This window comes from Leishmania major, chromosome 35, assembly GCF_000002725.2.
Source record: "Leishmania major strain Friedlin complete genome, chromosome 35".
In the NCBI taxonomy this organism is placed as follows: domain Eukaryota; phylum Euglenozoa; class Kinetoplastea; order Trypanosomatida; family Trypanosomatidae; genus Leishmania; species Leishmania major.
In genome coordinates this window covers 374,192-394,662 of record NC_007284.2, presented here as the reverse complement: position 1 = coordinate 394,662, position 20,471 = coordinate 374,192, and the positions used below count along the sequence as shown (strand labels likewise).

The following is a 20,471-nucleotide window of genomic DNA, read 5'->3' as shown; positions in this document are numbered from 1 at the left end:
ACGTTCTGCGGACACACGGACCTTTTGTGCTGGTGCATTTTGGCGTGTGATCCGTTCTCTCCTTGTCTATCCGTTTTGTGTTCATCTTGTAAGATGCGTCTACTGCCCCCTCGAATGACATGCGTCTGCCGTCGTCAGTGCGGCAGACGCGGCGCCGCTCCCGGAGCACCTCAGCAAACTCCATCCACTGCTGAGAGAAACACGCTATCCATTGAGGAAAACGCGACAATAGAAGGGGGGGGGCAGTAAATCCCAAGTGTTTACATGCACAAGGGGTGGGGGCGGCCACAGCAACATGCAGACATACGGGCACCGCTTCTCTCACGGCGGCGCGCACGCTATCGCGCCTTCGTTGTTGCTGCTGAACCGGTGGTCTGTGCCATCGATTTGGTGGGCTGGTCCTGCCACCCCGCTTCCATTCTTTTTGACGCCGTCTGCTGCAGCTTCGAGATCCACTTGTGGTTCACGCACGCCGCGTTGTACACGCACAGGAGCGCAAACGCCAGCACCAACACCATCAGCGGCCACGCGCTCAGCATGTAGTGGAAGCAAACGTGGATGAAGGGGTAGCTGCAGGTGAAGAAGAACATGTGGAGAAGCCACTGCGTCACTTGGAACATGACCGTGGTGGGCAGACGACCCTCGCCAAACAGCAGGACAAAGCGCGCGAGAATACCCTTGCGACCGCCAGGTGGGTGCGCCATCATCCATTTATATGAGGTCATGCGCTCGGCCGGGTTGCCGCCGTCACCCTCGCTCATTACGGCAGCCGAGTGCAGCAGCTCCGCACCCGTCCCCGTGGCACTGGCGAGCTGCACGAACTCCCTTTGCTGCCTCTCGAGCTTCGCGAGGCGCTTCTTCCACCACTGCTCGCGTGCGTGCCTGCGCCACTCGTTGAAGGTGTGGTAGAAGACCTGCCAGACACAAAACATGATAAAGTGCAGCCGCAGCAGGTTGCCGTAGGTGACGGCGCGCCGCAGGTCGTAGCAGAGGGTGCCGTAGCCGCAGAGAGCCTCAAGCTGGTGCGTGGCAGCATACTGAGTGAACCGCAGTTGCTGCTGCTTCGCTGTGAGGGTCGAATAGACGGACGAGATCAGCCGCGCCGGGCCGCGATGCGTGCTTCCCACCTTCGTAGCGTTCTCTGCCGCTGCTGTTGACACGTCACTCATGTTGTGCATGAGCGTGTGCACGCCTGGCAGCAGGCTGCCAACGGAGACGTTGAGCTGCTTGGCGATCCCGGTGACGTTCTCGTAGAGCCGCCCGGGATCCAGGCTCTCGATCTCATGCCGCGCCGATGTGAACAGGCGGTGCAGCAGCAGGCTCTGGACGATGCCGGGTGCCAGGTGGAGGTAGCAAGACGACATGCGATCGAAGGAGTGGAACAAGAGCGCATTGCGCCACATGAGGATCGCCCCGAGTATGGGGCCGAAGGTGCCGGCCAATAGTGTGAAGAAGAACATGAAGGACGAGATGACCTCGGCTTCCGTTAGATGGGCCACCACGTAGCCGCACGTGAGGATCTCGAACGAGATTGGCAGGTACACACCATCAAAGCGGTAATTGCGCGCGGCTGGGGGAACAATGAGGCGAGTGCAGGACTCCCGGCGGATCGGCGTTCCAGTGAGGATTGGGCGCCACCATGTCTCATTATCCACCGCGTGAACGGCGGTGCTCATCGCTAAGTTGGACACATTGTCGCCGTAGTCGTGCAGCCATCGCGACAAAGGCATGTGTGCTGACCACGAGATGATGGGCTGCTCCGACCACTGGACGTCGACGAGCCGCCACAGCAGAAAGCACATCAGCACGGAGTTGTGGAAATAGCAGTAGTCGAGAAAGAAGTAGTGAAGCCCTTGCAGACGGTACGCAATGTACTTGCACGACATGAAGATGAATAGACCGACAACGTAGGCCCAGACAATGATGTCCACCATGTGACACGAGAAACCCCCCTCCAAGGCGAGGGAAGCGAAGAGGGAGCGATGAATGCCCGCCGCATCACCACAGACGGTTCGCTTCCGGCAGCTTCAGCGGTGCCAAGGACGCTGGCCGGTCATAGACGTAGGGGCATGTCGATATGTCGAAGTAAGACGCCGCAATCAGCCCCACGTAGAGGAGGGTTATGGAGCAACTAATAAAGTATTGGTACTTTGAAAAATTGTGATCCATGATACAGGCGGTGCAGCCGGTTGGTCTAAAAACGACGCCCTTATCCACGGAGAAGAAAGGAGGGGTGCGGTGGTGTATAACACCACTGGGTGAGTCAGCGGCGAGGCGAGAAATGTAGAGAGGAGCAGTAGGTGGTGACGTAAGCGCGCATCATCATGGATGGCGCCGCACATGGGCGCGTACTTGGCAGATACTCTGCACAACGGAGAGTGCCCAGTACCTCGCTTCCTCTTCTCGCCGCAGTTTTCTGAGGAGGGCCAAATCAGCCCGCGCCATTGATGTCCGAGTAAGCCCTCCGCCTCTGGGAACTCGCCATCCCGTGATCGCTCTGTGCTGCGTTTCGGCCATCCCTTCCGACATCTTTTGGTGTCTTCCACTTTCATCTACACCTCATCCACGCCCACGTGTGGCGAGCGTTGTGTGGAAGCGTACACCCCATCCAGTTTGCTCTCCGATGCACCTTCACATGTACCTCCCCCCGCTTCCCCGTGCAACGCCGGCTGTGGCACGCGCGTCAGCGGGTGGCGCCGAGACATGGTCGGCAGTGAGCACACGGTACACAACGAGACACGCACCAGGGAATAGCGAAAATTTCACACACCACACACACACACACACACACACACACACACACGCATGTCGGGAGCAAGAAGCGGGACACAGATGGGCAGTGCACACGAGCGAGCACAAGAGCAGGCCAGCAGCGCTGACACTGCAACGCTTTTCGTTTTTCCTTCTCGTACCGCTCAAATTCGTTCCGATTATAGAACACATTTCTACACAGCGGCGCGACAGACACTCATTGCGACGATCGTGAACACAACGAGAAACCCCAACCCCAGCTTCACCGCCGCCTCCGGCACCAGCGCTGACTCCACCACGAGAAGGAGAAACGACACAAGCGCGACAGACGCGGTGGTGCAGCTCTCGCGCGGCATAAAGCAACTCGTCACGAGTGCGCACGCGGCAGCCACAACGCTCACGTACTCCGCGGCCTTTACCGCGTTAGTAGCCATCACACTGGCGTCGGCGCGAGGGCGAGAGGAGGACAGCGTCGTACTGGTGGCGATCCGAGGCGTCGACCCCCGGGACTGGATGTAGTGCAGACGCGTGGCCAAAAGCTGCGCCAGAGGGGCGGCGGCGACAGTGGCCTCGTCATCAACGGATGTCAAGGGCGACACCCACTGCGTGGCGTTGGTCTGCATGCTGAAGCTGTATGCTGGAAGCAGCAACAAGGCGACAACGAGCACGAAGACCGTCGCGACGTTGCACCATTTGGCGAATGCCTCTCGAAGTCGCATGTCGCGCAGGAGCTGCTCACGATTCGCCACAAACCACTCCTGGAACGCAGGCCGAACGTAGAGCGCCTCCAAGGAGGCGTCGGTGGTGTTGAGCTTATCATACTTCTCCTGCAGGCTGTGAGAAAAGTAGTTCTGGCTTGGCAGATGCAGCGAGGGGTGATGGTGGAGATACACCTCGCCCGACTGCAGGGCAGCGCGCAAGGTGCTGTCGCGACTCTTGAAGAGGCCTGAGCCGCGTTGCCGCACGTGTCGGCGCAGCGCCGACAGGAAGCGCTGTGTCACCGAGCGACACCCCACCTCCTCCAGCGTCAGCGCTGTTCCCGTGACTTCTAGCGAGCACGTTGAACCATCTGCGTTTGGCGTCAAGTCATGCGGCCCGAGAGGAGCGACCTGCGCACCGATGCTGCTGCGCTGGCTGATAGCGGCACTGCCGCTGCGACTGCGCGCCTGAGAAGACGGCGCCATTGTCGCGGGGGTGGCGAAGATGGGCATGAAAGATGCCTGTGTGGCCCCAACCGACGCGGGCGAGAGGAATCCTTTCGATCCGGCCGCGGAGAGCCGCACAGGGGTGTCATGAAGCTTGCTAGCTGCTGGTGGTGAAGCCGTTCTCTCCGCAGAACGTGTCGCGGCCTTCATCGCTGCACCCTGTCGGCAGCATCGGACGAGAGGCTTCAGCGCAAAAGCATAGAGCGGGGCGAGCAGGATGGCCGCCCACAAGGCATACTGCAAGGCAACCCTGTTGAAAAACACCACAGCGATAATTTGAGTGACCTCCATTTTGATCCGGCGCACGCGAAGAGGTCGTCGTGCGCGCGCGCGTTTGGGTTGTAAAGTGGGTGTGGGTGTGGGGATCGGGGGAGGGGAGGTGAGGGGAGGTGAAAAACAATAACAGGCGTCTTCTATGCGTGCAAAAAGGAGGGAGGTAGAGGGCTGATGCTACTTGACAGGCGGTGCTGTGACGTAGTTCTTTGTAACGCCGTGCCGCATGCACCGTACACCGTGGGGTTGCTTGTCGTATGTGTGTGTGTGTGTGATTTGCAGTCTCTTTTCGAACGCACTGCATGCTGGGTTGCAAGGAAGGGGGCGTGCGCGTGTGTGTGTGAGAGACGGCGCACAATGACGGTATAGTGGCGGTCAGGGAAGGTGGAAGAGCGGGTGCAACGGGGAGGGGGAGCACACAAAGACGGTAAAGGGTTGAGGAGGCAGAGGGGAGCAAAGTCGCTGAAGGTGTTCACTGCGCATGCTTGCTGGCAGGCAGCATACAACTTGGACGACGTCAACATTGGTTGTGGGCCAGTTGCATGCGTATGTGTGTGCATGTGCTCGTGCAAATCTTTTTTCGCTTGGGATGCGTGACAGTGGATGGGGAGATACACAGTAACATTGCGAGACAAGGGAAGCAAATTTCGTCACGAGTGTGCCACACACAGACCAGAAAGAACTAATAGAACATGCCGGCCAACGAAGATCACAACAATGTCTGTCACATCGGCACGCTGGCACGCGTGCCCGCACGTCACGGAGAGGGAGAGGCGCCTACCTGGGGGCATCACAGGCTTCCTAGCTTGCGCTGAGGCAGAGTGGTGCACACATACATACACACACAGGTGTGTGCAGGGGGTTGTGTGACTTTCGCAGCAGCAAGGAATGATTTGGCCGACTACCTAGAGCGCGCCATCCTCATCCACTGTGCGCACCATTTCGGCGTTATAGCCTAGTGCCAGCAGGTCCGCCACAACGGAACGCTGCATCACCGGCGGGCCGCAAATGGCCACGAGCAAGCCCTTCGACGGAGGCGGGAGAAGGCTCTGCAGCGTGGCACGGTCGACGTAGCCCACACCCTCTGTCCAGCCTTCGGGAGGGTTATTGAGCACGAAGCCGCAGTCGAACTTGCCCGGGTTGTCGGTGCGGTATTGCTTTAGCAGCAAGCGGTAGGTTAGTTCATACTCGTCCTCGGCGGCGTAAACGAGGCGGATTGTCTCGATGCTGTCCACATATGGGCGATTGAGCGCGGCCTTAATAATCTGCAGCATCGGCGCCACACCAGAGCCGCCGGCGATGAGGCCCAGTTTTCGGATAACCGTCTTGCGGTACACCATCTGCTTCTGGTGGGGCTTGAGCTCGATACGGAGACCGCCGCAGGCCTTCATTTCGACCGAGTCGCCCGGACGCATGGACGAGATCCATTCCTGCAGGTTGCCCTTGTCACCACGCGCCAGAATCGAGATGCGGCCCTTGTCGTCGGGCATATTGATGGGGCTGTAGTATCCGATCAACTGCTGGCCGTCCCAGTCACCGCGGATACCGATGAACTCGCCAACGGTCAATCCGGATGTCTGCGTCGCGCCGGGCAGGTTGAAGCGCAGGACGCGCGAGCCAACACCGAACTGATCACTCGCCCTCGACTCCCGCACCACCACCGGCACCCACTTATCCTTGCTGAGCCCGTGCTTCTCCTTCTGCAGAATTGTGGCCGCGCGGTCGCCAGCGATCTTGCCGAACACGACGCACTCCAGCAGAGAGTTGCCGCCGAGACGGTTGCGGCCGTGCACGCCGCCGGTTACCTCACCCGCACCGAAGAGGCCAAGGATGGGGCGCATGTCGTCGAATATGTTGACGGAGTGATCCTCCATGAGCAGCTCCGCCGCCGGAGAGATGAAGCAGCCACCCATGGTGTAGTGGATCGACGGCGTGACGTACGCCACGTAATAGGGCCCCTTGGTGCCCACCACACTGGGGAACACGAGCTTGCCAGTCAGCGGGCAGGCCTTCTTCCCCGTGCTCTGGCGCTCGTACGTCTCGAGGGTTCGATGTAGGCTTTCAACCGAGCAGCCGATGAGCTCGGCGAGCGCCTTCATGTCATCCACGCGGGTGAACAGGCCCTGCGACTTCCAGTAGTACGTGAGGGAGTTCTTGCCGAAGAGCGTCGCTGCCTCTTCGTTCAGCACGCAGTATGCGAACTTGCTGCCACCCGAGTTCGGGTACTCGTTGTCCTGCGCGATAATCGCCTGCGACACGACGGAGCGCAGGTCCAGCTCGTTCACGAAGCGCTCGCCGTTCTTGTTCAGCAGGATGCCGCCGGACCCGCGCAGCGCCTCGGGGCCGAGGTACTTGGTGCGATTCGACGGGTCCTTGGGGTCAATGAGACCGGTCGGGTGCAGCTGCACCTTGTCCATGTCCACCAGCGTGGCGCCAAGCTTGCGCGCCATCTTCACACCGTCGCCGGTGGCGAACGTGCCGTTGGTGGTGGGGGTGCCGTACACGTTTGGCGCGTACTCGCGCAGCAGCGAGTTGGGCGTGCGGTCGTTCGAGAAGCCGCCGGTGGCAAGCACGACGGCGTCCGCCGGCAGATCCATCACCGTTCCCGACGCATCGGTCATCGACGTGTAGCGGACACCGTGCACGCGAATCTCGCGGTTTCCGTCCGGCATCGCGCTCACGTCGTGCATGAGGCTCACCACCGCCATCTCGTTCAAGATCGTTACCTTGCCTTGCAGCTTGGTGCGGATGTGGTCCTCCAGGTGACGCATGATTGTGAAGCCAACGGGCACCGGGGTGCCGTCTTTCTGATCCGGCGCGCGGTGGCAGCGCCTGCGGCTCGCGCCACCAAGCTGGTAGAGGACGGTTAGTGGGATGCCGAAGGACTCGAGCCAGCTAATCGCTTCAGCGGATTTTACAGAGAGGGTGCGCACGAGTCCAGGGTCGCAGTGACCACCCTTGCCGGAGAGGAACGTGTCCCGCTCAAAAAACTTGCAGTTATCGAGGACGTGATTCACGGCTTGCGTGCGGGTGCCCCAGCCGTTGATGCCAGAGGTGGCCTTGGCGCTATTGCCACCCAGCCGGGCTTCCTTCTCCAGGAGAATGACGGTAGCGCCGCAGCTGGCTGCCTCAATGGCGGCCGCGCAACCAGCAAGGCCGCCGCCGATCACAACAACACGCGCCGGCAGCGAGCCGGCAATGCGCTCTATCCGACATGCCGGGCTCTCGTGCGCGATCTCGTACATGTGCGCCAGCCGCTCCCCCTCACGCGTGTAGGCGGCGTAGTCGGTCACGCGGTTGTAATCGTGACGGTAGGGCTCGAGCATGTACCGCACGCGCACGGGGTCGCGCTTCACGAAGCTCGCCGTGGCGAGTGCGTCGGCGTATAGGCACGAGTAGCATTTGATGCTAACCTGGGCCAGTTCGTTCTGGCAGGGTTCGATGAGGCAGCGGCGACGCCAGTTGTATGTGCTCGAGAGAGCGCAGCCGAGCGCGTTGGCGAAGAGCACGTTCTCGTAGTCGCCGCTCGTGCAGAGCGCCTCATTGCTGAGCGACATGACGCGCAGGAACGCCTTGTGCGCAGGCTTGGCCGCCCCGTCGGCGGCCAACGTGGACGGCGCCGGTTCATCCGTGTGATCCCCAAGGCTGTGTGCATTCATTGTCATCGACTTGCCGGACTTGGCAGCCGCGACGATCTCGTCGACCGATGGCGGACGCACAACGCCGACTGCCCACGGCTGGCGCTGCACGTTCACACCCGAGGCGCGGCAGTCGCCGCCCCACTCGAACAGCACGTCGGCAAAATTGGCTGCATTCAGCTGATCCACCACGCAGTCGACAGTGTAGCCCTTGTTCAGGCCACCCAGGTCTAGCGTCGCATCTTCGTGCTTGCGCGCGATGGTCCCTTCTTTGATGTCAATGGCAAAGCTGTTCGTCAGGGTGAAACGCCCCGCCTCCTCCGCAGTGATGGCGAAGTCCCCCTCGGTGGAGTCCTGCCGGCGAGCGGCATCGCGCAGCTTGTGCACTAGCGGTGCTGCGGCCGGGTCAAAGCAGCTGCCGCTACGGTGGTAGACCTCCTCGCAGCACTTCACTACCTCGAAGAGGTGCTCTGACATGACGTGCTTCTTTCCCACCGGCATCCTGTTGACCTGCGACACCTCGCTGTCCGGGTTGAAGGAGTTGAGGTGCTTGTCCACCATCGCGAAGCAGTCGCTCAGAATTGCCTTGACGACAGGATCCGCATCTTGGCGAGCGACGCTGCCGTCTACAGCAATGGTGAGCGTGTACGGCACTGTGTGCATCACGTCCTTATACAGCAGCACCCAGCGCTGATTGACGTGCAACTCGGGGAAGTTGGTGGTGAGCAGGTCGCGAGCAATGCGATCGCGCTCGCGAGCGGCCTTTTCGGGGTCCACAACGACTACGGAGGCGCCGGTATGCGAGTCGGTGGCTGCGCAACGTCGCTGCGTTGCCGTTGCGCACCCACCCATGCCGAGACGGCTGCTCTGAACCGTTGCAAGTATCGCCGGTGCTGTGGTGCGGCACAGTGTATAGGATGCGACACGCTGCCACAAGCGCGACTGCGAGGTCGCAACGCTTGAAAAACGGCGACAGGGTAACATTCCGTTAAAGCCACAATGAAAAGAGAGGAAAAAAAAACGGTAGCGAAAGAAGGTATACTTTCTTGTTGGTGCAACGGCGGTGGTGAAGCGTTGGCTGTATGAGTGCCCATAAACCAGTAAGAGGGAGGGGGAGCAGGGGAGGGGAAAGGGGAAAGCACTGGAAGGCAACACCAGCAACGAGTGCCACCACAACACACGCGCACGCAATCAAACGAGGTAGTCAAGAAGCTACTTTTGATGAGTATGGGTAGAGGAAGGCAGGAGAACGCAAACATATATATAATATATATATATATATATCAATATTCATAAAATCAAGAAGCAAAACAACAAAAAAACGACACCAGAAACACCGACAGACACCGAAACAAGGGAATTACAGGGAGAGAGGAGCCGTACGCCGTGTTACGATGGGTGGGTGGAAGATGATGGGGGGAGGGGGAGGGGGAGGGAGGGAGGGAGGGAGGCAAGTGGCCCCAATCGAGTAAGCAGAGGAACAAGAAGTGAATCGACGTTCTGGTTCAGGAACCAGAAAGAAAGTGAGCTTCGTATCGTTTCCCTCTCTCTTGCCTCTCACTATGTGTGTATGCGTGTCCTAGTACTCTCCACTGCCGTCCATGAAGAGAAACCCAAAATGAGGGAGAGGTAAGGTGGCGTTGTGTGGCGTGAGGCGGGGGAAGGGGTTGGGGGGGGGCGGTAATGATGGCAGTGGTGACTTGATGCGTGATGAAGCTCAAAAGGAAAATGGAAAGCCGAATACCTGTTTATGCTTTGTGTGTGTGTGTGTGTGTGTGTATGTCGGGGAGGGGTCTCGTCGGAGAGGAGGGGGTGGGGTGGGGTGGTGGTGGTGGTAGAGGGAAAGCGCGACTCTTTACGTATTCGCGTCCCGAGAGGCGAGCGCACCAGGAGCTCATGGCTTCCGACACGGAAACCGGCTTCATCGACACTAGCGGTAAACGAGAGGGTCAGGACACACCCAACACATGCTGACACATCATCTGTTCCCCATGCGCGTGTTTTCCCTTCGCCAGGCGGTTATGCCTGTCTTCTGCGATCCACCGTTTCCACTCGACTTGTTTCGACGTACCCCCCTTTGCTGGTAGTGGAAGTATTATGGCCTTTCCTTTTTCAATGCGCCCATTCTCTGCGATAAACCGTGAGCTCAAGTCAGATCTACAAGGCTTGTCACAAGCCCATCTTGTGATGCGAAGCGGCGGTGGAGACACGCGTTACAGCGATGCGCCAAATCCATCATCTGAACGCTGCTTCTGCCTGAAACTCTCTCCACCCCCCGTTCTGCAGGTTGCCTCACAACTGCCCCACCAGTGGGCAGCGCGAGGGCCGAGTGGGATGCATTCGAAGCACGATGCGACTCTCCCCATCGCATGGGTGGTACAGACGTGTTCACTGTCGCAGGTCTCTCCAACGCCACCCGCGACCGCACCGCCGACATCAGTAGCGATGAATTGCTCTGACTTTACCATGTCGTGGGCATTTGATCCTGCCACCACCTCAAGTGGTTCGGCGTCGGCAGGGGATAGGGGGAGGGGACTGCATGACTTTCTCCCCACACCGAGAGTGGGTGTACTGGAGCCTGAATACCACGCGCTGGGGCCTACACTGTCATGCGGGTAGCAAACATGTCTACCTTCTCGTTCACTGTGGAACTCTCTACTACAGGTCATCACACACACACGCACACACGTGTACACGACGACAACCCCCCCACCCTCGCAGGGATACAGCTGATAACATGGTCCTCTGGGGCGAATCGTCTGCCGCCGAGCCGGGCCCTGCGCCCAACGGGCCCCCTACCGTCCTTACCCCACCCCTCCTCGGATACGTGCCTCGCGGCCGGCGCAAGGCGGACTGCTTGCGTAGGCTACGCCCAGAGCCCTGCGTGCGGGCAGCAGCGCTGGTTTCCGGCCCTGCGGGCTGATGGGGGGGGGTCGCCTCCGCGCACCCCGGAGGAGCACGGAGGGCGGGGGCTCGCCCGCCTTGCCAAAGGGGTCTGGGAGGACCCCTTGCACTCGGCCTGCGTGCAATATTTCGCCTTGAGTCTCTTCAAGCTGCTGCATTCCATAAGGTGATGTGGAAGCCCTGCACATGGGAGTCAGAAGGACTCAACGGGCTAGTTTGGGGTGTTGGTATCACGCTTCCGGCATCTGTGCCTCATCAGTCGATTCGGCAGGGAGGAGCCAAGCGAAGCGGGCAAACAAAACGTCAGCGCAGACAAATGTGCGCCACCACAAGAAAATCAACCCCCCAAATGCAAGGAGAGCAATGGCGTACCTCACTCGGTTCTCGTCACCTTCCGTCGTTACCCATGATCGCCACAACAAACAACGGGAGCAATTGAGACGGGAGAGGGGTGAGGTGTGTGTGTGGGTGGTTGGGGGGGGGTCGGTGTGTCGGGCACAGGGGAGTCAGGGAGAGGAGAAAGGGCGTAGGAAGACCGAGAGAAATTTCCAGGATGGGGTACTCGTACAGAGGGGCACACGCACAGGGAGACTCGCGCAGGCGGTGAAGAGGGACAAGAAAATGGGTAGCGAACTTTTTGCTTATATTTCAACATGACATTATATCATGAGCCAGTGAAAAGATATACGCATGCAATCACAGCTCACCCACCTCTGGTGCGCTACGGCTGTGTAAAGGAACCGGGCCACCCAACACCGTTTGGCGTCGTTCGGCCAACTGCAGTTCTACTGCATACAGCGTAGGCCAGGCCACGGGCAGCACTCGGCATCAGCACATCGCCGACACGATCCGTAGTGAGCTGGTCCGAACGTGGTCATGGACACAAGTCTCTTCCGCACGGCGCCAGCCCAGGCCTGTCCTGCCGGCACCAAGAGCCTGCAGCTGTCACCCGAGGGCAGGCTGTGCAAGCTCATGGCTTCCCAACAAAGAGTGTGAGTAGCTAGGTCCTGCTATCACGCACTGAGGTGGTCGGCATCGTCAGGGAATCAGTAGCGCACAAAAATACAGGAATTCACTGGAGGTGGCCAAGCCACAAAGAAAATGAAGGAAGCAAAAAACGCGTTGGTCATGGAGAGGGGAACATCTGAGAGGGTCATGTGAAGAAACGGGTGACACGCACAGGGGGTTGGGGGCGGGAGGGAGGGAGGAGCGTGGACAACTGACCACCGTTGTGAAGCTCATCTACGGTTGCACCTCATCTCTTCTCCCCGCCACCGCGTTCTTCCTGCGCACGCTCTCTCTCTTTCACCCGATGCTCACTCAGCCATGTCACACCCTTTCTTTGCGTGGCGTCATGACGAGCTTCGGACCGTCTCACCGAGGGGCGCCTCTGCACTTTTGGCCCGCACTGTTTTGTCCTCGGTGCCGACAGCGCCCTCCCCCTTCTGGACTGCGACGAGACGCAGATAGATGCACTCACGAATTGAGCAAAACTGAGACGAAAAACGAACGGAAAACAACAGCACTCATTGGAGAAAAAAGGAGATGAGATGGCGGCGCTCAGGAGCACGCACAACGCCACTGCTACTACAAAAATGACTACGTCTTATCTGTGCTCTCCTGTGCGTGTGCGTGTGCCGCCTGTGCTTACTGAGCGTTCTCCCTTCATCCTCAGTAACATTCTGCTACAGAAGGAGAACCATGTGCCTCCTCTACACGCACATGATGCGGACGCTGGCACCGACACACACGTTCCCTCTGTGCCACTCTCCCGCGCTTTACTTTCCCTTTTCTTTTTTTTTTTCGCTTTACACACTTTTCGTATTGTTAGATATACAGCAACTGATGATGGTAGCAGTGGGTGTGGATGAGGTGGGGCGGTAGCGGCGGACTACCACACATGAAACAAGTTTAAAGAGAGAGAGAGGCAACAACGACGACAACCGAAACGGGAAGAGAAGGGGACATGGAGATATTTGTAGTGCTTCTTTAACTGCGTTTATTTTCAAGCGAACAGATAAAAAAATGTGTGTGTGTGTGGTGGGGGTGGGGGGTGGGTGGGGGGGGGGTATAAGGGCTTACACGGACGTGAGCAAACAGAACAAACACGAGTCGCTCATCCCGATCTGGAGAGACCACACACGAATGCATACACAACTGCCATCATCACAGCAAACGCCATTAAATGAAAAAAAAAATGTCAACAGGCGCTATTAGACCAGGGAGAGGAGGAGGAGGAGGAGGAGAGAGAGAGAGAGACATGATCAGAGAAGGAAAGCACCCTTCATGCGCGAGCGCCTCCTGTACATGCTGCGGCGTGAGGTAGGGGATGGGTGGATGGAGGACGGCGCCGAACCTCTCCTCTACACTGCGTCCCCATTGTTTGCTTACATACAATTCCCTCCCGTCTCAACGAAACAGCACCACACGCATTAGCCGCGGCGTTTGGCAGGCAACAACAAAACCGAGCAGGCATATACCTACACGCAGACAGAAAGGAAGATGAGAAAGCGAAAAAGAAGCAACGGAAAAACGTATGAAGAGGTATTACGAAACATATACACATACATGCACGAGAGAGAACGAAGCTTCGGGGCATGATAGGCAAGACCGCTGACGCTGCGGTGGGTTTTTGGTACATGCGGCGTCCACCTATCCTCGTGGCTTCTAGTTCCCTCTCTTTCAATGCGTCCATTGCCTTCTAAAAACAAAAAAGCTGCTTTTAGCATTCGTATGCTACAAGCCATTTCGCTTTCGTGTTCGGCGCCGTGTGCCGCACGAGCGCCGTCCGCAACCCCATCACTCACGATTCACATTGCGCACAGCATCGTTGATCGTCTGTGCTAGCATCAGCGCCGTCTCATGCGTCAGACCTGCCATGTTAGCGCGGCCCGACACTGTGATGAAGATGTTGTGGTTTTGGCAGTATTCGCACTGCGCCTTTGACAGCCCGAGGAAGGAAAACATGCCAATCTGGTTAATGACATGTTCCCAGCTCCCGGGCGTCTGCAGGCGCAGCAGCTCGTCGTACACGGTGCGGCGCATCGTACGGATGCGCTCTGCCATGGCTGATAGCTCTGCCTCCCACTCCTTTCGCAGTTCGTTGTTGCTCAGGATTAGGTGGGCTAAGCGGGCACCGTGGGCTGGGGGGCACGTGTACTCCTCACGGATCAGCGAATCCATCACGCTCTTTACATCCGCGCGCTTCGTCTTGTCCTTGAGGAGCAGCGACAGCGTGCCTGCACGCTCGCTGTACAAGCCCATGTTCTTGGAGAACGACTGCGCCAGCAGTACCTCGATGCCGCGGCGGGCAAACAGGCGGGCAGCATACGCGTCCGTGTCGAGGCTGCCGCTCGCATAGCCTTGGTAGGCGGAGTCGAAGAACACCTGATGGTGCTTGGCCAGCATCAGTGACGCGATCTCGTTCCACTGCTCCTGCGACGGGTCCACGCCGGTGGGGTTGTGCGCGCACTGGTGCAGAATGAACACGGAGCCGTCCGGCGCCGCCAGAATGTCTTTCTTCATGCCCTCGAAATTCAGGCTGACCGTCTTGGGGTCGTAGTAGGCGTACGTGCAGATGTTCTTCCAGCCAGCAGCCTTCACGACGCCGTAGTGGTTGGGCCACGTGGGGTCGGAAAGGTAGATGGGCGTCGTCTCAGCGTCGAAGACGCGAGTCAGCAGCTTCGCCCCGAGAGAGACAGCACCGGTCCCGCTCAGCGTCTGCACCGCAACCAGGTTCTCCAGCTCGACGGTATTGCCGTAGATAATCTTTACCGCCTCATCGATGAAGGGCTGGTAGCCCGAGATGGGTAGGTACTCGTAGTCGAGATTCATGTCCAAGAGAAGCTGCTCAGCCTTGCGGACCACGCGTAGCGGATAGGGACGGCCCTGCTCGTCGCGGTAGGCACCAATGACGAGGTTGGCCTTGGGGCCCTTGGCAGCGGCGGCGCGTTTTGCGAGATCGAAGATGACATCGGGAGCTTGTGCCTGAATCTTCTGCCAGCGCTCCGCCGTGGTCATGGCCGCCTGCGTGGACATCTGTGCTTGGTGGATGTGGGAAGAGAAAAGCTTAGAAGGGGGTGCGAGGTATGTTAGAATTGTTTCGGGGGTGGAGTGGGGTGGAATAGCGTGGCTGTAGGGAAGGGAGCGGGAGAAGGCCGTAAAGGATGAGAAAGAGGGAGCAGAACGATGACTGCGGAGTTTGCGCAGGCAGGAACATGAAGCGTCGTAGTGGTGACGATGCAGCGAAGGTTGTGCGACGACCTCCCCCCTCTCCCCACACACGCCGTTTACCGCAACACCAGTGACGAAGGTGTGTGTGTGTGTGTGTGTGTTTGAGGAGGGGCCCCCGCCATTCTGCTGGAAGGCTAATAAACAACGATACATGGACGAGTCCCCCCTGGGATGTAGTCACGTCACGAGAAAGAGAGAGAGAGACAGATGTTGCGCACGCTAGCTCACCACCCACACCCAGCGTTGTCGCTCAAGTGGCGAGGGGAGAGTTACCAGCACGTGTCTTGGTTCCGCTCTTTTGCATTTTTTTTATTGCCTTGTCTTGTGGAAGTCATTCTAGGAGAGCAGATGGGCGCTCACGAAAACGTCAATCGGCAGAGTAACGACGACGCCGTGCGTGCTTCACGAGCACGCCGTTCTCAGCACATCTTCCAGACGCTCCGTCTCGGAAACGCCGCCGTACTCTAGCGCCATGCTGCGTTGTTCCTGCAGGACCGCCACGAGGACGTCTCTCTCGGTCCACTGCGCTGCGGTGGGAGCGTCTGGGAGCCGTCGAGTTCCCAGAAACGACGCCACTGACAACGCTGCGGTGCCTCTACGGCGAGGGCTCGCGTCGTGCGCGCTCAAGGGGAAGAGCCGTTGTCGTGTCAGATGAACACTCGCGTCCGCGCCGTCTTTGAAATCGCCTTCTTGCAGTGCCGCCATCTCCGCTGACACACCTGCGACGGTGCCGTCCACCGCCTGCACCGGACCCTTGCCATCTGTCGATGCAGACGCTCCAGTAAGATGTGTGACACCAGCTGCCGTCGCGTGCATGCGCCATGGTACAACGTATCCATCGTTTAGCACCGCAGCGGCGACACCAGCGCTGGCAGCAAAGGACTGTTCGCCCGAGTGCGGGCCCGAGGACACCGATGCTTCCATTGCACAGCTGCTGGTCAGACTGGCCCCGGACGCGCGGCTCGTGAGGGAGGTGAAAGACAACGCCTCCAAGATGCGCTCCACGGTGGATAGCGACTCACCAGGGACCAAGAGATCGACTGGCGACGCGCCATCCGCCGAGATCGGCACCGGTGGCGCAGCCGGTAAAAGAGGTTCGCCGTGCAGCGAATCGGACACGGCAGCTGTGTCACCGAAGATGTCGCGTAGGACATCCACGACGCACTCCGTATCAAGTGCAAATGACGCGGTCGATTGCGTCACAGGAGCACTTCCTCTCTCAAGGGAAGCAAGAAGCTGTGCGCACAGCTCCCTCGTCAGTGGCTGGGAGGCGATGGGTGATGCCGCCGTTTCGGCCAATGGTCGAGCCGGGGCCGCGTGCTTTTGCTGCTGGATCGACCCACCAAAGCCGCCGTCGTCGTCGACACCCCTGGCAGCGTCTTTGTTGTCATCAGACGTGGGCGGGGATCGCGTCTGAGCCACCTTGCTCTTGTGCCAAGTCGCAGCTGAGGTAGACATGACCGGTGCAGCGAAATCAGGCAGAGCGAGCGAAATGGTGTTGGCGGTAGCAACCGAAGGGGGATTGAGGTGGATGCGGAGCGCGGGGCCGCTGGTGCTGCCTGCAGCTTGCACACCAGCACGCCGAGACCGCATCAGCGCTGCACGTGACGCCAACCGCTCCTTTGTAAAGAAGACGCCTTGCGCCCTTTCCGCGGCAGCGTGGCGCGCCTCCGCCTCCTCTCCACTCCCATGAGAGGGCATTGGCACGACGGCTTCCACCTGCTGCTGAGCGTGCGTCGCGCACGACTCCGTACGTGCGTCCTCGCCAGTGCTCACCGCACTCGTCTTGCTCCGCATGCTGTCGCTTCCACGTGACCAGGTCTCCCAAACAGGGGCTCTCAGATGCACTGCGACACCAGACAACTGCGATGACGCCTGCGCGCGTGCGTTTCTGTGCCGAAAGCGGAAGGGAAGAACGCTTTGCAGCACCTCCGCCTCCTCTTCATCCACCATGGGCACATCGGCGACCTGCTGCTGCTGCTGCTGCTCTGACGGGCTTCCCTCCTCGCTGTCCTTGTATTCCATGTAAGCATAGTTGGGCAAGAAGTAGTCGCTGTCTACCCACGGCAACGGAAGCGGCTCCACAAAGTGCGTCGTGGCCGGGGAGGCGAAGGTGACGTGGCGCACTGGTGCCCTCACAGTTGCCTCGGCTGGTGACTGCGCTGCGGGTGCCGGTGCAGATGATATCGGCGCGCCCCACATGTCGTCGTCCTCGGCCACCGCACCGACCATCACGACCGGACAGGGCCGCTGCGGCTGCTGTTCTGCGCTGCCGAGAAGCGACCAGCTGCCACTCGCCACGGTCGTCACGGTGGAGTTCGCCAGCAACCCATCTGAAAACGTGCAAGACGAGGTGGAACCTGCACAATCGCCGTTGGCGGTGACGTTGTCAGGGCGTCGGGCAAGCCCAGCACGAGCGCCGCCTTTTTCGTGCACATAAGACTCGCTGAGAGGCGGACGGGTGGCGGAGTTGGCGGCGGGTGCCCAAGTCACCGCGTCTCTGTATGTCTGCCGCTGCGCGGACAGCGGCAACGAGGAGCAAAAGACGCCGCTTCCGCTGCTGTTTCTACTACCGGCACCACCGCCAGCGCCGGCGGCGGCCGTGCTGCCGGAGGCGTCCTTGCGAGGAAGGGGGTCTATGGAGTACGCCTCCATTAGCGGATCGGGAGCCTCGCCGTACTTCATGCGCCGTATTGGCTGAAGTCGCACGGCAGTGACTGTCGCATCAGCGCCGGGTGGATGCGTTGCTGCAGCGGCACCGTGCACAGACTGCCCATTCTCGTCGTTTGAACCAGTCGCGCTATAGCCCGGCGACTGTGAGTGGGGGAAGGAGCGAAACCCCGAGTCTTGTTCTGGAACGATGTTGAACGACGGCAGCACGGCCTGGGTGTCGGGAGCAGAGGTGCCGGAGAGGCGGTGCGCCGTGAAGGTTTTGTCCTTCAGCACCCCAACAGCAGGAGAGGGCTGTACATCACTCCGTGCAGCGAGACTGCCGACGCACCGGCTGCTAACAAGGTCAGCGCCCCTCAAAGCATCGACCCGAGCGTCGTGCCCTGTCGCTGCCGCACTCGCTCGCCCGAAGTTCTTCTCGCCTTCTTCCACGCTTGACTTTTCGAGCAACGACGAGAGACCACTGTTGCTGCTGCGAAAGCTGGCGTGGTCGTCCGCGACGGGGCTGCGACGAGCGGTCGGCGACCCCACGCCGCCGGCAGCTCTGTCTCCGTCGGGAGGACCGGTGAGGTTCTCCAAACCGTTGCGATTTGTTGCGTCGATGGGCTGAAGCGGGGACGGCGTCAGAATCGCGGATTTGCACGGGTCCGGCGCACTGCAGTCCCCGCTGAACTGCATCTGCGATCTGTCTTCGGTTCCGGTGTCGGTAGTCTGCGCAAGTTCCTCGCCACTACTCTCTTTGCCTCCCGCTTCACAGGTATCGCGAGCGGCCGTGGATGTCGGCGGGGGTCGAGCACCCGTATTGTTGTTGAGGTCTAGCATGGGGGAATGAGGCTGAGCGTCGCCGGCGGACATGGCTGCTGCAGCGCCACTCGACGCTATGGAGAGAGTGGTGGCCGCGTCACTTTTGGCGGCCCGTCGCTTGCTCTGCGTACTCGTGCTAGCGCCGCCGCCGCTGCTGTCGCGGAGGCTGAACCCCAGTGTTTGCAGGAGCGGTTGCTTCATCTGCTGGCCCGCCGGGGTTCGCTGTGCCTCTTGCAGCGACACAGGCTCCACGTCACCCGGAGTGGCGTTGGCTGTGGAGGGGGTTGTGCGTAAGGTGCTGACAAGGGCTTCAAAGGTGCCCTCGAGGCTTTCGTCATGCTGCCAGAGCGAGGGTGACTCTCTCGGGTTATCGACAGCCGCTGCGCCGGTACTGCTGGTTGTTATTCGAGTCGGTGTGTTGACGGGTTCGGCTGCAGCTCCTGCGGAGGAAGAGGTGCAGTTGAAGGAGGCGCTGCTGCTTTGCCGCGGAGCAGCCCAGTCGCTGCGACAGCAGGCCGCGGCAAGTTTGCACTTATCTTCGTCGCCTGCGAGGTGCGGTGGGGGGGTTGAGGACCCCGTGCCGTGGCCCCTGGGGGCGGAGAAGTGACTGCTGATGCTTCGGCCGAGTGTCATCGAGGCGCCGTTCACGGTGTTGCCGTTGTTGCCGCCACCGCCGACACCACTGACGGAAAAGTCGATAGTGCAGGGGTTCGCATTCATGACATCTTTGCCGAGCACCGCGCCGCTGATTGCGTCGCTCAGGCGACCCTCCCCTGTGCCGGGCCCTTGCTGCTCAGTGTGCATCCGCGTGCGGAGCCTGGGCATGTTTGGCGAGTCCGTGCCCGCCTCCGCGGTGCCGTGAAACGAGCCCATGACATCGCCACCTTCGGTAGTGGATGTATCCACCGCCCGCATGCGGCTTGCCAAGCCGGAGGTGTAGCTGGCGTCATGTTCCGTGGTCGACAGCGTAGAAGTGGGGTCTTTCTGTGAGGGTATCTGTGGTTCGTTGTCGCGTGCTGACGAGGAGGGGTGCACTTGCGCGCCCGCCACCCCGTGAGCCGGTCTGCACGGGCCTTGGAGAGCGAGGGGGTCGCTATCATGCGGGGACGTCTGCAGCTGTGCAGCGGAACTGAGTAGCTGCTCACTAACGGCGCTCTGCTTGCCCGCCGCGACTTTAGTGAGCTCCTCCGCACCCATTGGAGCCTCAGCCACATGCACCGCAAACCCCGTCGGCAGCAGGTGATGTGGAGACGAGTTGTTTCCCGGACTGAAGCCTGAAGATGACGAGCTGGTGCTGAGATAGTCGGTGACCAGGTTCGAGGCGCCATTCCGCGGCGCAGCTGCGGCCGCGGAGAGGTCGTTGCGTACCGTCGCCACAGCTGTGGGACCGAGATAGAGCTGCGCTGCGGCAGGCAGTGCCGTACACGCATCCTTGCCCCAAGTTGTCGGCGACTGCGCCGTAGCTGCTTGCGTCGCGGGTGCCGTCGCAGGACTGTGAGCGCCTTGCGCGTCCAATAATGCCGGCGGTGGTGTCACAGGCGCCAACGCAGAAGGAGTGGAGCTAAGAGGCAGAGCGCAGGATGAACTCCGGTTCACTGCCCCACCATGGGTGCTCGGCGGATTATGGGATCCGGCAGTGGTAGCAGCGAGGGCATTCACCGTGCTACTGTGCGCGGATGGCGACGGACTCGCCACACAAGGGGCCTCTGATTTCGGATTCAATATCGGGAGCGGCGTTTGCTTCGACTTAAAACTGTCGGCTGTGTGACTTGTCTGGCCGTTTGGTCTGATGCATATTACAGGTGTTTGATGAGGGTGCGCCGGCTCTGCCGACTCACCTGATGAGCTTGCCGCGTTCGACATTCGATGACGCAGATGGCGCTCTTCCTTGCTGTCGTACAGGCGCCTAATGTGTTTCCTTGATTCGCTCGTGTCCCTGGCTTGGCTTATGAGCTGTTGCCCGTCGCTACTTCTGCGGGTCAATGAGGCGGCG

At 60.0% G+C, this 20,471-nt stretch overlaps 5 protein-coding genes across 5 annotated transcripts; all 5 read right to left on the bottom strand.

The window, feature by feature from the left end:
- Nucleotides 1-338: 338 nt before the first annotated feature.
- LMJF_35_0850 (conserved hypothetical protein) lies at nt 339-1,934 on the bottom strand (the record flags this gene model as incomplete). The annotated part of the gene is made up of 1 exon (XM_003722432.1): nt 339-1,934. The coding sequence occupies one exon, from the start codon at nt 1,932-1,934 to the stop codon at nt 339-341; it is 1,596 nt and encodes a 531-aa protein (XP_003722480.1).
- Nucleotides 1,935-2,945: 1,011 nt separating this feature from the next.
- LMJF_35_0840 (conserved hypothetical protein) lies at nt 2,946-3,935 on the bottom strand (the record flags this gene model as incomplete). Its single annotated transcript, XM_003722431.1, has 1 exon — nt 2,946-3,935. One exon carries the CDS (start codon nt 3,933-3,935, stop codon nt 2,946-2,948), a length of 990 nt encoding a protein of 329 aa, XP_003722479.1.
- Nucleotides 3,936-5,134: 1,199 nt separating this feature from the next.
- Nucleotides 5,135-8,719, bottom strand: LMJF_35_0830 (NADH-dependent fumarate reductase-like protein; the record flags this gene model as incomplete). The annotated part of the gene is made up of 1 exon (XM_003722430.1): nt 5,135-8,719. The coding sequence occupies one exon, from the start codon at nt 8,717-8,719 to the stop codon at nt 5,135-5,137; it is 3,585 nt and encodes a 1,194-aa protein (XP_003722478.1).
- Nucleotides 8,720-13,570: 4,851 nt separating this feature from the next.
- Nucleotides 13,571-14,809, bottom strand: LMJF_35_0820 (putative aspartate aminotransferase; the record flags this gene model as incomplete). The annotated part of the gene is made up of 1 exon (XM_003722429.1): nt 13,571-14,809. The coding sequence occupies one exon, from the start codon at nt 14,807-14,809 to the stop codon at nt 13,571-13,573; it is 1,239 nt and encodes a 412-aa protein (XP_003722477.1).
- A 597-nt stretch (nt 14,810-15,406) lies between these two features.
- On the bottom strand, nt 15,407-20,341 carry LMJF_35_0810 (hypothetical protein; the record flags this gene model as incomplete). The annotated part of the gene is made up of 1 exon (XM_003722428.1): nt 15,407-20,341. The coding sequence occupies one exon, from the start codon at nt 20,339-20,341 to the stop codon at nt 15,407-15,409; it is 4,935 nt and encodes a 1,644-aa protein (XP_003722476.1).
- Between the last annotated feature and the right edge of the window lie 130 nt (nt 20,342-20,471).